We start from the raw sequence: 13,081 nt of genomic DNA, 5'->3' as shown, positions 1-13,081 counted from the left end.
GGAATGAAAATGTGTTTTCTGCGCATCCCTCCAAGCACAGCCAGAGCAGCCGAGGACTGAGCGTGCTTGGGATGAATCCCTTGGAATTCCTGAGGTCCCATCCCTCTAAATCCAGCCTAACTCCTCCAGCTTTGTCGGAATCGCTCCGGCTTTGTACAGATCCGAGCGCCAGCGGGAGCTGACCCCGAGCTTTTCTGTTCCCAGTCCAAGCTGAAGTGAGGGATGGTGCCTTAAATGTGGACAGGCCAAACATCTGGGAAGGGCTGGAATCGTTCCCATTAACGTGGACGCGGTTTGGAAGCGACTCCCGCTTGTGAAGGGTTTTCAGCCTGGATTTGTTCCAAGGACACGAAAACCCAACTCCTGTTTTACTCCCGGCCCCTTATCAGATTGAACTCCACAGCTGCGTGTCCGTTGCCCCCGTTCCTCTCCCTGGGAGCCCACTGGGAAATCGAATCCCGGTTTATTTGGGAGCTGGGATTCATTAACCCTCGTTAAGTCATTTGGAAGGAGTTTGTGTCGGGAGTTAATTGGCCCTCAGCTGGTTCCTGTTACTGCCTTGGCAAAGGGGATGAGCTGGAAAGGGGGGAAGGAACCTGGATTTGGGATAGGGGTGGCTGGGGGAGTGCAGGGAAATCATGGAATGGGTTGGTTGGGAGGGATCTTAAGGATTATCCCAATCCCATCCCGTTCCATGGGTAGGGACACCTTTCACTATCCCAGGGTGCTCCAGCCTGGCCTGGGACATTCCATGGATCCAGGGGCAGCCACAGCTGCTCTGGGAATTCCAGCCCAGCCAGGAATTCCCCAATTCCCAATCTCCCATCCAGCCCTGCCCTCTGGCAGTGGGAGCCATTCCCTGTGTCCTGTCCCTCCATCCCTTGTCCCCAGTCCCTCTCCAGCTCTCCTGGAGCCCCTTCAGGCTCTGGAAGGGGCTCTGAGCTCTCCTGGGACAGAGGGTGGGGAGATGCTGCCAGCTCCCAGTTCTGCCTGGGACAGATCCCTCCACACATTCCTGGGATTCAGGCAGGGTTTTACGGAGCCTGACACCTATGGATGAAATCTCCGTGCAGAGGAGGAAGCAGCACGGGAGGCTGTAATTCCTAAGAGGAATGGGGTCCTTGGCATTAAATTATTTCCTAGGAATGTTTTCCTCCTCGGTAGCAGCCTCATCCCTGCAATCTGGGATGCTCCATCCCAAAACTGCTGCTTCCACGTGTGAATGTGCACGATGGGATCAGCCCCAGCCTGCACTTCCTCTGCCGCCTCCGTGGATGGTCATTCCATGGAGGAGCTGCTCTCCTTGGGACATAACTGCACAGCAAACTGGGATTCCCAGGGCAAGGCTGAGGAAATCATGGATGCGGAGGAGGGTTTGGAATTGGGATTTGACCTCTCTGTCCCCTCCCTGCAGGTGGATGCCGACGATGTCATCACCAAGGAGGAGCAGATCTTCCTCCTGCTGAAGGCCAAGGCCAAGTGCGAGCGCCACCTGAAAGCCAAGGTGCCCAAGGTGCACGGTGAGTGCTCCCAAATTCCGGGGCTGGAGCTGGAATTTGCTCCTCTGCTCCTCCCAGCCCTTCCTCTCAGCCCCACATGCCGGGAGCAAGGAGGGAAGGAGGCACTTGGAGCATCCCAGCGAATTGGTTTTCCAGGATAGTCCATGGGGAGGAGGTTTCAGTGCGAAGTGTTGGAAAGCAAAGCTGTCCCAGACTTGTTCAAAGCTGTCCCAGACTTGTTCTGCTCTAGAATTCCAAAGGCTGAGGATGCAGAATTTGTGGAATTACAGCCCTGGTTGTTGTACCCAATGCACAAGGCAGAGCACCAACCAGCAGCTCTGCCCGGATCACAGAATTCCAGAATGGGTTGGGAGGAACATTAAAGATCCTGTTCCATCCCTCTGGAATGGGCAGGGAGACACCTCCCACTACCCCATGCTGCTCCAACCTGGCCTTGGACACTTCCAGGGATCCACAACTTCTCTGGGAATTCCATCCCAGCCCCTCCCCACCTTCCAAGCCAGGAATTCCTTCCCGATCTCCCATCCAGCCCTGCCCTCTGGCAGTGGAAGCCATTCCTTGTGTCCTGTCCCTCCATCCCTTGTCCCCAGTCCCTCTCCAGCTCTCCTGGAGCCCCTCCAGGCCCTGCAAGGAGCTCTGAGCTCTCCCTGGAGTTTCTCCTCTCCAGGTGAACATTCCCAGCTCTCCCAGCCTGGCTCCAGCCCTGGAGCAGATCTGGGGCATGCTCTGGACTTGTTCCAGAGGAAAGCCACTATTCCAAATCCCAAAAATCCTTTGCAATCGGTGACAGAGAAAACAAAACAGCACCCCAAGACCTTTCTCCTTCCCCACTCTCTCTCCTCGGAAGGGCCCAAGCTCAGCTGAGCCTTTTCCTTCCGCTTCCTTTCTATTTTGGGCTGGAAAATCACTCCCAGCTGTGGGACTGGCGGGGAGGAGGAAGGAGAGAACTCTCTGATGTGGGGAGCAAAGCCCTCACCCCCCACTGGCTCCTTCCCTCACATTCCCAAGTGTTAATTCCTGAGGGACCCTTCAGTCCCCGGGGTGGGTGTCCTGTCCCAGTTCCTCTATTTCCCGGGAAAACGGGACAAGCCACAATGTTCCTGCACCTCGGCTTTCCCTTCCCTCAGGGAGTGCGGTGGGAAAGGTCCCGAAATCCAGCTCCACCACCTGCCCTCCCGGTGCCTTTGGAAATGCCAGCAAGGCCCATAAACTCCCAGCTTTCCTTTGATTCCGAGCCTCCTGTTTTCCATCAGCAAACCTCAAGCCACATCCTCTGCTGCTCCTTTGTCCCCTCACCCCGTGCCCAATTAACACCTCATTAATGAGCACATGTGTGAAGGCATTTCCTGCTGCTGCACACCTGGTCCTGCTCTTGCACCCCTTTTCCAGCTTTTTTGAGGCAGCGCTTGGGATTGATCCCCCTTCACTGAGGGCAGCGATGGGGATTGATTGACAGCCGGATTTTGGGCTCTTTCCCAAGGGCAGAACAAAGGAAGCAGATCCCAGGAATTTGGAGATCCCTGGTTTTGGAACTGGTTGGAGACCTGGGTCTGGGACTGGAATGAAAAACTTCCAATATCCGATGGTTTAATCCCATGGACCACATCCTGCCCTTGGAAAAAGCTGTCCTGAGCTCCTCAGACCCCCTGCTCCATCCTCTACAGCAAATCCAATCCCAAACAGTCCAAGAGGAGGAATCACCTGGATTTCAAGTCTTTGGATACTTCACCCATTAGCAGAGGGGAATTAGATCCAATTAATCTGCACCAATCCAAAGGCAGAACGAATTCCCACTCAACCTTTCACAAGGAATGGCTTTTTAGCATTTAGCACCCCAAAAATTCCCTTTAAGACTTCCCAAACAAGGCAGGGATTTGCCAGACTGCCCCTGAGATGGTTTAAGGAGTTTGTGGTCTCAACAAAGAGTTTTCCAATTTGCAAAAGTTCTCCCCACTTTTCAGATGAGCTGCCATCCACAGATTTTGGGATTTCAGATGCCCTTGGACACAGGGAAGGCAGTTGGGTCTGGTGCTTTCCTCCTTGGATGATCCAGAATTTGGGATGTGGCATCTCTGGTGATCAGAAACATCCAGACCTGTGCCCTCCTCATCCAGAGGGAGGATCTCATCCCGTTACCTCTTCACTGACTGCAGATCCCAAAGAAAAATCTGGGAAGGGCAACAGTCTTCGCCATTATGATGCTCCAGCTCCTATTCACAGATAGGATTTAAAACTAAAAATTTCTGAGGAAAAGTAGGGTTGGTTTGGAGCAAAATAAATCCTGGATGTGGTTTCCAGTTGACCCGTGGTTAAATCCATGCTGGGTTTGTCATTCCAAAGGGAAAAGGACAGGCCCACAAAGAGGCAGCAGTTTTGGGGAGATCATCAGGAAAACACATCCCACAGTTATCCGAGGATGGGATTTCTCCAGCCTTTCTTAGGGAGTTGTTCGTGGTGAGGGATAAGATCCTCGTTCAGCTCTGCTGGAAGGGATCTTCCTAGAGAGCCAGAATCCCTCTGGGATCATCCTGGAGCAACTCCAATCGAGGGCCAACCCTGCCGACAGCCCAGCGGTGTCGGATGTTTGGGAAAGGAGAAAGTTTCCACTTAAAATTCCTGACCCAACTTGAGAACTTGAGGGTGATCTCTCCTGGGAAACTCCTCTCCACAGGGGTCCTAGGAAAAGAGTCTTTGACCGCATTCCATAAAGTGGGAACATGTCCCAGCTGGCAGGGTTGATATTCCAAAGAAAAATCTTAGGGAACAAAAAGGTTAAAACCCTCTAAAATTTCAGACTTTCTTCAGCCAGTGTTTATGTGTAAAAACTCCAAATTCCATTTTCTTCACCCCCTAAAAAGGTTAAAATTCTGTTTTCTGGGAGGATGATGTCCCTCCTCTCCTCCTGGAGGGCTCACAGGGATCCTCTGGCCCTCAGCCACCTCCCAGGTGTCTCTGAGCTCTGGCTCCTGATCCATGTGGCTCCCACATGGATCCGTGCCACGGGGAGCCGAGGCTGAGCTGCTCCAGGAGCTTCCAAAGAGGATTCGTGCGTCATCTCCACCTTTGGCTGAGGCACTGAGGGCTGGAGACCCAAAATACAAAACCAAAAAAACCCCAAAACCCTTCCCCCACAAGCATTTGGTTTCCTCCTTTTCTCTTCCCTCCCCCCCCCACCCCCCAACTCCCCTTTTTTCCTTAAATTTAGTCTCCAGATGAAAGCCTTTGGGAAAGAACAGGAAACCCAAAAATTTCTCTTCTCCCGACACAAATATTCCATTCCAGCCCTGGTGGGCAGCTGATGCCACCCCAAAGTTAAATCTGGAAGGGGATGAAGTGAAATTCCCAGCCCTGAGCCATCAGACCTGATTTTTTTTTTTTTTTTTTTTTTTTAATCCATGAATTAAAAGCTTGTCTTTGCCTGGTTTGGAAAAGGAGATGGGACATTTTGTGGGGAAAGAAGAGGGAGTTTTGCACAACCCTGTCATTAGCAAAGGCCATGGCCAACCCTTTCCCTGAGCCCGAGGTGTTGCAGCTCCAAACTGTGTTGTTTTTTTAATAAATAAACCTGTTTTCCCAGGAAAGGTGATATTTTTAGTTGGGAATCCGGGTCTATTTACCTGGGTTGTGCATCCCAGTTTGGTTTCACTGTCCCTAAAGGACCTAGAGCTGATTCCAGGCTCTTGCTTGCCTTGAGAACCCCCAAAATCTGCTCCTGGTTTCCTCTCCAGAGGGTCCCGCACCATTCCCTTATGCCAGGAGCTCCCAGAGGTTGGGAGAAGCCTCAGGCACCTCAGAAATTAAGGGAGACAGAGGCATCCTAAGGTCTAAACACCCCAGGCCTCTATAAATCCATAATTTCTCCAGCTATTTCCATCCTCTCCCAGTTTCTCTTCTCAGTCCTTGCAGATGTGGCCCAAATTCCACCAAAAAAAATCCAAACCATTCCTTGTGAACATATTCCCAGCACAGTTTTGGCTTGGAAGAGTTGTCACTGCCCCAGTGGACACCAGCTGGGGGGTCAACATGGTCCAAGAGACTTTTTAGGATGGAATTGTGGACAGGGAGAGCATCTAGGATGGAATTATGGATCAGGAGTGCTTCTAGGATGGAATTATGGACCGGGATAGCTTCCAGGATGGAATTATGGATTGGGAGAGTGTCTAGGATGGAATTATGGACCAGGAGAACATCTAGGATGGAGTTACAGATTGGGAGAGTGTCTAGGATGGAATTATGGACTGGGAGAGTGTCTGGGATGGAATTGTGGACCAGGAGAGCATCTAGGATGGAATTATGGACTGGGAGAGTGTCTAGGATGGAATTATAGACCAGGAATGCTTCTAGGATGGAGTTATGGATTTGGAGAGTGTCTAGGATGGAATTATAGACCAGGAGAGCTTCTAAAATGGAATTATGGACCAGGAGAGCATCTAGGATGTAATTATGGACTGAGAGAGTGTCTAGGATGGAATTATGGACCGGGAGACCTCTGAGAGTGGAATAACAGACCAGACTGCTCTTCTGGAGTCTGAGAGAGTTCAGAGTCATCAATATGAACCATGATGGACTTGAAGGAGCTGAAACTGGGATGTGGCTTCTACTTGCAAAGTTTTATGGGCCAGGGGCTCACAGTCCTGTTGAGGAATGTCCACAGGGCAGCTAAACAGGGCTTGGAACTCATGGAAGGAACGGATCTTGGGAATTACGAGAGGCACAAGTGGTCTGTGGTTTAGATCTGTAAAGGAACACAGAGAAAGGGTGGAGAACATTCCAAAGGGTGGCTGAGCTCTAATGCTAATTATCAACCTTGTTTTAATGATTGATGGGAGCAATAGTTTTCCCTCTCAGAGGCAGGCTGGAGGGGTTTGGAAGGACTGGATGTGCTGGAATGAGGAAAGAACAGGATGTGCCAGCAGTGGCAGGTAGGGAGTTCCCGATGGGATGTTGGAGGTTAAGTTTCAGCTCCTGGGTTGGGAAGCAGGGGACTGGATGGGCAGTGTCCAGCTGGAACTGGCTGGTGAGGTCAGGAAGGTGTCTCCAGAGCTGGGTCATGGAATTTTCTGGTGGCCAAGACATGTTGTGATGTGGAACAGCTCCTGTCTCCTGTGTCCATCCCTCCAATATCTGTTTCCTCCAGGGCTGAGCATGGAGGGGGTGTTCTGCCCATGAGACACTGGGTGAAGAGCAGGAAAGGTCTTTGAGCAGTGACAGACAGAAGTTGCATCCACCTATGGCCATGGAACCCCTGGAGCGGGTCCAAAGGAGCTGAGGAAGGGCCTGGAGCATCTCGGTGCCCAGGAAAGGCTGAGGGAGCTGGGGCTGCTCAGCCTGGAGAGGAGCCCCAGTGAGAGGGGCCTCAGCCCTGGGTGTCCCTGTGTGTCCCTGAGTGTCCCTGGGTACTTCTGGGTGTTCACTGGGTGTCCCTGAGTGTCCCTGTGTCTCCCTGAGTTTCCCTGTCTGTCCCTGTGTGTCCTTGTGTGTCCCTGGGTATCTTTGAGTGTCCCTGGCTGTCCCTGTGTGCAGGGAGGGTCAGAGCAGGGCCAGGCTGTGCTCCAGGGCCCAGCGATGGCACCAGAGGAATGGGCAGGGACTGATCCCAGAATTTCCCGGCAGAACTTCTGCCCTGGGCAGTGCCCAGCCCTGAGCAGAGACCAGCCAGGCTGTGGGGGTCTCCTCACCGGGGATATTCCAGAGTTGTCAGGATGTAATCCTGAGCCCTGTGCTCTGGGATGGCCCTGCTGGAGCAGCTGATCCACTGTGGTCCCTTACAGCCTGATTTGGTTTGATCAGTGAGGATCCCACTCCTCACGTCCTTCCAAACTGTCCAAGCAATATCCACAACATCCGTATCCACACACAGCCAGGTCACACAGCTGGGTCACACCCCCTCTTCCTCCACACCCCCCTATGACCAAGACTGCCCCAAAAGCAGCCCCTCATCCCCCCTGCCCTCACAGCCAGGTTTGAGATCCACCTGCAAAGCCCCAGGCTTAATTCCTGCCCCTCCAAGCCTCCATTCCTCCCTTTTCTTATCCCAAAATTATTTCTCCCCTGTTCCTATCCCAAAAGGATTCCTCCCCTCTTCCTATACCAGAACAATTCCTCCTCACTTCCTATCCCAAAATAAATCCTTCCCCTTCCTATGCCCAAATGATTTTTCCCCCTTCCTGTCCCAAAACAATTCTTCCTGCTTTCTATCCCAAAATGATTCCTCCCCTCTTCCTATCCCCAGACAATTCCTCCCCTCTTCCTACCCCAAAACAATTCTCCCCCTTCTTATCCCAAAATTATTTTTCCCCCTTCCTATCCCAAAATGATTCTTCCTGCTTCCTATCCCAAAATTATTCCTCCCCTCTTCCTATCCCCAAATAATTCCTCCTCATTTCCTATCCCAAGACTATTTTCCCCTTTCCTATCCCCAAATGATTTTTCCCCCTTCCTATCCCAAAATGATTCTTCCTGCTTCCTATCCCAAAATTATTCCTCCCCTCTTCTTATCCCCAAACAATTCCTCATTTCCTATCCCAAAACTATTTTCCCCTTTCCTATCCCCAAATGATTTTTCCCCCTTCCTATCCCAAAATGATTCCTCCTGTTTCCTATCTGCAAATTATTTTCCCCCTTCCTATCCCAAAACAATTCCTCTCTTTCCAATCCCCAAATGATTTCTCTCCCTTCCTATCCCAAAACGCTGCCTCATTTTTTTTTTTTGGGTCGCTCCTCCCCGCCTGCTTCCAATGCCCCAAATGTCCTTCCCGTAATGGAGTGACCACAATCACACAGCGTATTCCAACTGTGGTCTCCCGGGTGCCGGAATGAGCCGGGCTGATTTATATTCCGTGCCCCTGGATAAACACCTCGAGCCCGTGTTTGCGTTTGTGCAGCTGCCAAGGAGCCTCGCAGATGGTCGGAATGCGTTCTCCACATGCAAAGTGTGGAATTGAGGCTGGGGGAAAGGAAAGGAGCAGGAAGGGAAAGGGAAAGGTGGATGGGATAGGAGCAGGAAGGAGGGAATGACTCTCTGTGTACCCTGAGCAGGTATGGCCCAAATTTGCTCCTACTTTTCTGTCTTCTACCAAAGCAACCTCTGGGATTCTGACTTGGCTCAGGCTGGGGAGCAAAATCAAGGAGCAAAATGAGGGATGTGTTTGGGATAGCCCCTTCCCAAAGTGTTCTGGGATTGGCCTTCCTGCCTTCCAGAGGGAAATCCTGCAGCAATGACATCCAGGAGTGTTTTAGCTTGTTCCCATCTTGGCATGACTTCAGCTTCCACGTCCTGAAATTCCAACCTCCAACAGGAAAAGATTGATCCAGGAGATGTCTTGGTGGACAAGAGCCGGGGGATACTGGAGGGATCCCATGCTTCCCTTCAGGTCTCATTTCTTCAGGAATGTCATCCAAGAGAGTTTTTGCTTGTTCCCATCTTGGAATTACTGCAACTTCCATGTGCTTCAAGGGGGAAGGAGAGATCCAAGAGATGTCCTGATGGACACGAGCCAATGGGATCCTGGAGGGATCCCGTATTTCCCTTCAGGACTCGTTTCTCCAGCACTGAAGTGGTCGATGATGTCCCCAAATCACGAGGAATTCCAGTGTCATTCCCACCTTCCTGTCCTCATCCATGAGAGATGCAGCTCTGGATTCGGAGGAGACAAATCCCTGAGGCATAAACAGGATTGTCCCTTCAGCATTGCCTGGATGATGGATACACACCCAAAACACTCTGGGATGTGGGATATGTGTGAGACTTCCTTGTTTTCCTAATAGTTTATGAATTCCTTTGGACTTCCATCATCCCTGAATCCTACTATTTCTTCCAAGGAAAGAAACGTTTGTCTTTTCCAGTTCCACGTCCTGAACTAACTGGATCAGTCCAAACAGCACAGTGGAACCCTCAAACTCATTTTCACCAAAATTCCAAGAGGTTTTCAATAAGCTTTTCCAACTGGATCCTTTGGAATTCTCTGTGCTTTGGAATATTATTACCAGTGTCTCAGGAGGGACCGATTAACAGGTCAACTTTTCCCAATTTTCTACTTTCTTCTTGGAATTCAGCCTGGATCTCCTTGGAGAAATGACCAGAAGGAAAGGAACGCAAAGGGAGAAGCCAAGTTTTTGGTACCGTGAATGTTTTTAGAAGTTCAAGAAAACAATGGAGCTCTTTGGGCAAACAAGCAGAAAGGAATGGCTTGTTTGGATTCCAGCACAATGGGAAATACGGGATTTTCCATTCCTGTTTTATCAGAGGTTCATGGAATGATTTGGGTTTGGGAGGGGCCTTAAAGCCTATCCAGTTCCACCCCTGCCATGGCAGGGACAGCTCCGCTGTCCCAGGGTGATCCAAGCCCTATCCAACCTGGCCTTGGACACTTCCAGGGATGAGACATCCACAAATTCTCTGGAAAGGCTTTCCCAGTGTTTCACCACCCTCATTATAAAAAAAAATATTCCTCTTAATTAGTGGGAATGAACCCTGCTGTGGTTTAAACCCATCCCTCCTTGTGCTCCTGGGAGGTCTCCTTAGATGGGAGGATTGGAGGGATTTGGGATAGGAGAGGAGGATGGTGGGGCTCCTCTGCAGGATGAACAGCTTTTGGCAGTGTTAAACCCCAGGAATGTGAATCCAACAATCCCAAAGTGCAACTGCTCCTGAGATCAGTCCACATTTCCACTTGAAAGAGGTTTTCCAAGAGTTTCAGTCAGTGTAGGAGCTCCTCAAATCATTCCAGGAGCTCCAGAGGCACCTGGGTTGACCTGTGGATGTTCCTTACCAGGTTCCCCTACCTGCAATCCCTGTTCCCGACCCAAATCCTCTCTCCTTCCCCCGTGGCTCCCGGGATTTTCAGGGAATAGCTGTGTTATCCTGAATTTTAGTGGGGGGTGTCCAGGTGGCAGATCCAAAATATCCACCCGCCCTTCCCTTAACTCATCATCCATCACCGGGGAATTCCAGGAAGGAAATGATCACTGAGATGTTTTATCCCTCCTCCAAATTTTCCTGGAATGGCTTTTCCAAGAAAGGAATGGGGAGAAAGAGGCCAGAAATGATGGAGAGGAGGGAGAACAGATTTCTCTGGGAGGGGTTCAGGTCTTGGTAACAACGATGGGTCCTTTTGTTGGGAAGCTCAGACACTTCCCGAATTTTGAGTCTCACTGGATTCTTATCAGGATTCAATATTCAGGATGACTCAGGATTAATCATTTAAGTAATCATTTCCATGCAGAGGTCAAAATTTTAAATGCAAAAATCATCTTTTGAAATATTTCTAGGGCACCTCTTGGCTCCCCAATTTGTCCCCCCATAAAGCAGCATTCCAGAGGTGTCCCACCACTGTTCCCTTCAGCTTTTGGGGACGATTTTAGGGGCTCAAAGCACCCAAAAATCAATAATTGTGTGGTTTGTTTTCAGTTTTCCATGTTTCCAGCACAAAGAGAATGCAACCACCACAAAATTTAGCACTTTCTTCTTTTCTGGCCACATATTTCGGTGGGATGCGAAATGAAACCTCTTGAAAGTGAAATTGCCCTTTGCAATGTGCAAAGATTTTGGAAAAGTGGGAGATTTTCCCTCTCATTTCAGAGCACTTTAGGAGGACTGTTTTTCTCTCAGAGTTGTTTCTCCACTGTGTTTCTTTTTATGTTTACTCAAATTGATTTATTTAGTCATAAGAACTGATTTTATTTTAGGCAAGAGCACTTTGAGGGCTCCATTAAATCTTTATTTACTTTCTTGTCTGCAGAAAAAATGTCAAGGACATCAACATTTTGTCCTGAGCCAAATTTTGTGGGGCCCTGTGTTGTTTTTTGGTTTTTTCCTTTGTCTTTTGTACCTTCCAGAGAACTGAGAAATAAATAAACTCTTTTTTCCCAGTGTAAATTATCCTGCAAATAATGAGCCAGAGGGAAGGATTTTCTCAGTTTTCATGAATAGGAAATGTATTTTTCTTCTCCTGGTGGGACTTTAAGCAGACAAAATGCAATAAATTATTTCCCTCTTTTTTATCATGCGGATGTGGAGGAATTTTTGCTCCTGACCCTCACTCCCAGTTGATGTTTTAGAAGAAAGGCTGCAATTTGTCTGGTCCTTTTCATCCACACTAAATAGGAGATAAGAAATCAGCTGCTAAATGAGGAGATTTTCAATGTTTTCCACATCCTAAAAACCACCAAACTGAATCAATCTGTGTCGGCTCTGAGCTTAGACCAGCCAAAGGGCTTCGAAGCAATCCTGGTTTTCCTTTAATCTTGGGGAATCACGTTGGTGAGGAAGGATGAGTTCCTGAGTAGTGGGAAGCTTTGATATCCATGGATCATGCTGAGATCTTGGCTCTGTTTGGATTTAGTTCTGCGAGGAGGTTTTTTGTGGATGAGAGCAGGTGGTTCCTGTTCCTTTTGATTCCCAGGTAACTCCTGTTTCCAATGTTCAATAACCTCGTGGCTGAGGGCAGACACAGCTCTGGGAGCAGATTTGGGGTGGATCTGCCACTTTAAGCATTTCATTCTCAGTATTGCACTGCAGCTGGAATTTCATGGGTGGGTGCAGGTCCCCAGCCCAAAGCAGAGGAGTTCCCTGAGGACACAGAGCTGGGAGCGAGCGATGCCTTGGGGGGATTGTGGAGGGACCTGGACAGGTTGGGGAGATGGGCAGGGAGGAAACTTCTGGAATTCAGCAAGGTCCCAAGGACCTGGAAAGATCATCCCATTCCACCTTCTACCATGGGCAGGGACACCTCCCACTATCCCAGGCTGCTCCAAGCCCCATCCAGCATGGCCTTGGACTCTTCCACAGCTGCTCTGGGAATTCCATCCAAGCCCCTCCCCACCCTCCCAGCCAGGAATTCCTTCCCAATACCCATCCATCCATCCCTGCCCTCTGGCAGTGGGAGCCACTCTCTGGGTCCTGTCCCTCCATGCCTTGTCCCCAGTCCCTCTCCAGCTCTCCTGGAGCCCCTTCAGGCCCTGGCAGGGGCTTTGAGCTCTCCTTGGAGCTTCTTCTCTCCAGGGGAACATTCCCAGTTCTCCCAGCCGGACTCCAGAGCAGAGTGGCTCCAGCTCCAGGAGAAACTTCTCTGGAGTTGCTTCCTCTGGACTCTCTCCAGCAGCGCCATGTCAATCTGATCCTGGCGATCCCAGAGCTGGACACAGTTTGTCCTTGTGGGATAAAACTTGGGATAATTCACACCTTCTAGAGCCACACACTAAGAAGGAATTGGCAATATTCCCAGGGCGGGTTTCCCAATGGAATGCCAGCGCTGGTTCTTCACGGAGAGCCCTCTCCAAGCAGGGGGGCACCGGTGTCACCTCCGCAGAGGCAGTGACTCCTCTTTGTCCCCGTTCTCTCCCACAGATGGCTTCTGCCTTCCGGAGTGGGACGGCATCGTGTGCTGGCCCGAGGGCGTGCCCGGCAAGGTGGTGGCCATGCCCTGCCCCGAGTACATCTACGACTTCAACCACAAAGGTGGGTGTGGAGCCAGCACAGACCCTTCCTGACAGCCAGCAAATTCAGAATTCCCCTCGTCATCCCTTTTTCCTCACGTGGTGCCTCCCTTCCAAACAGGAGT

General features: G+C 50.5%; 1 protein-coding gene across 1 annotated transcript in view; it reads left to right on the top strand.

Annotated features, from left to right (window-relative positions):
* Nucleotides 1-13,081, top strand: part of PTH1R (parathyroid hormone 1 receptor) — a 90,337-nt gene that overhangs the window by 42,649 nt on the left and 34,607 nt on the right. Inside the window, exons 2-3 of the mRNA XM_041714286.2 lie at nucleotides 1,415-1,520; nucleotides 12,868-12,978. Coding sequence (XP_041570220.1) covers nucleotides 1,415-1,520; nucleotides 12,868-12,978 — 217 coding nt within the window. The remainder of the gene's footprint in view (nucleotides 1-1,414; nucleotides 1,521-12,867; nucleotides 12,979-13,081) is intronic.

This window comes from Taeniopygia guttata, chromosome 2 (assembly GCF_048771995.1).
Source record: "Taeniopygia guttata chromosome 2, bTaeGut7.mat, whole genome shotgun sequence".
NCBI lineage: Eukaryota > Metazoa > Chordata > Aves > Passeriformes > Estrildidae > Taeniopygia > Taeniopygia guttata.
The sequence above is the reverse complement of the archived record's forward strand: the minus strand, read 5'-3'. Positions and strand labels throughout refer to the sequence as shown.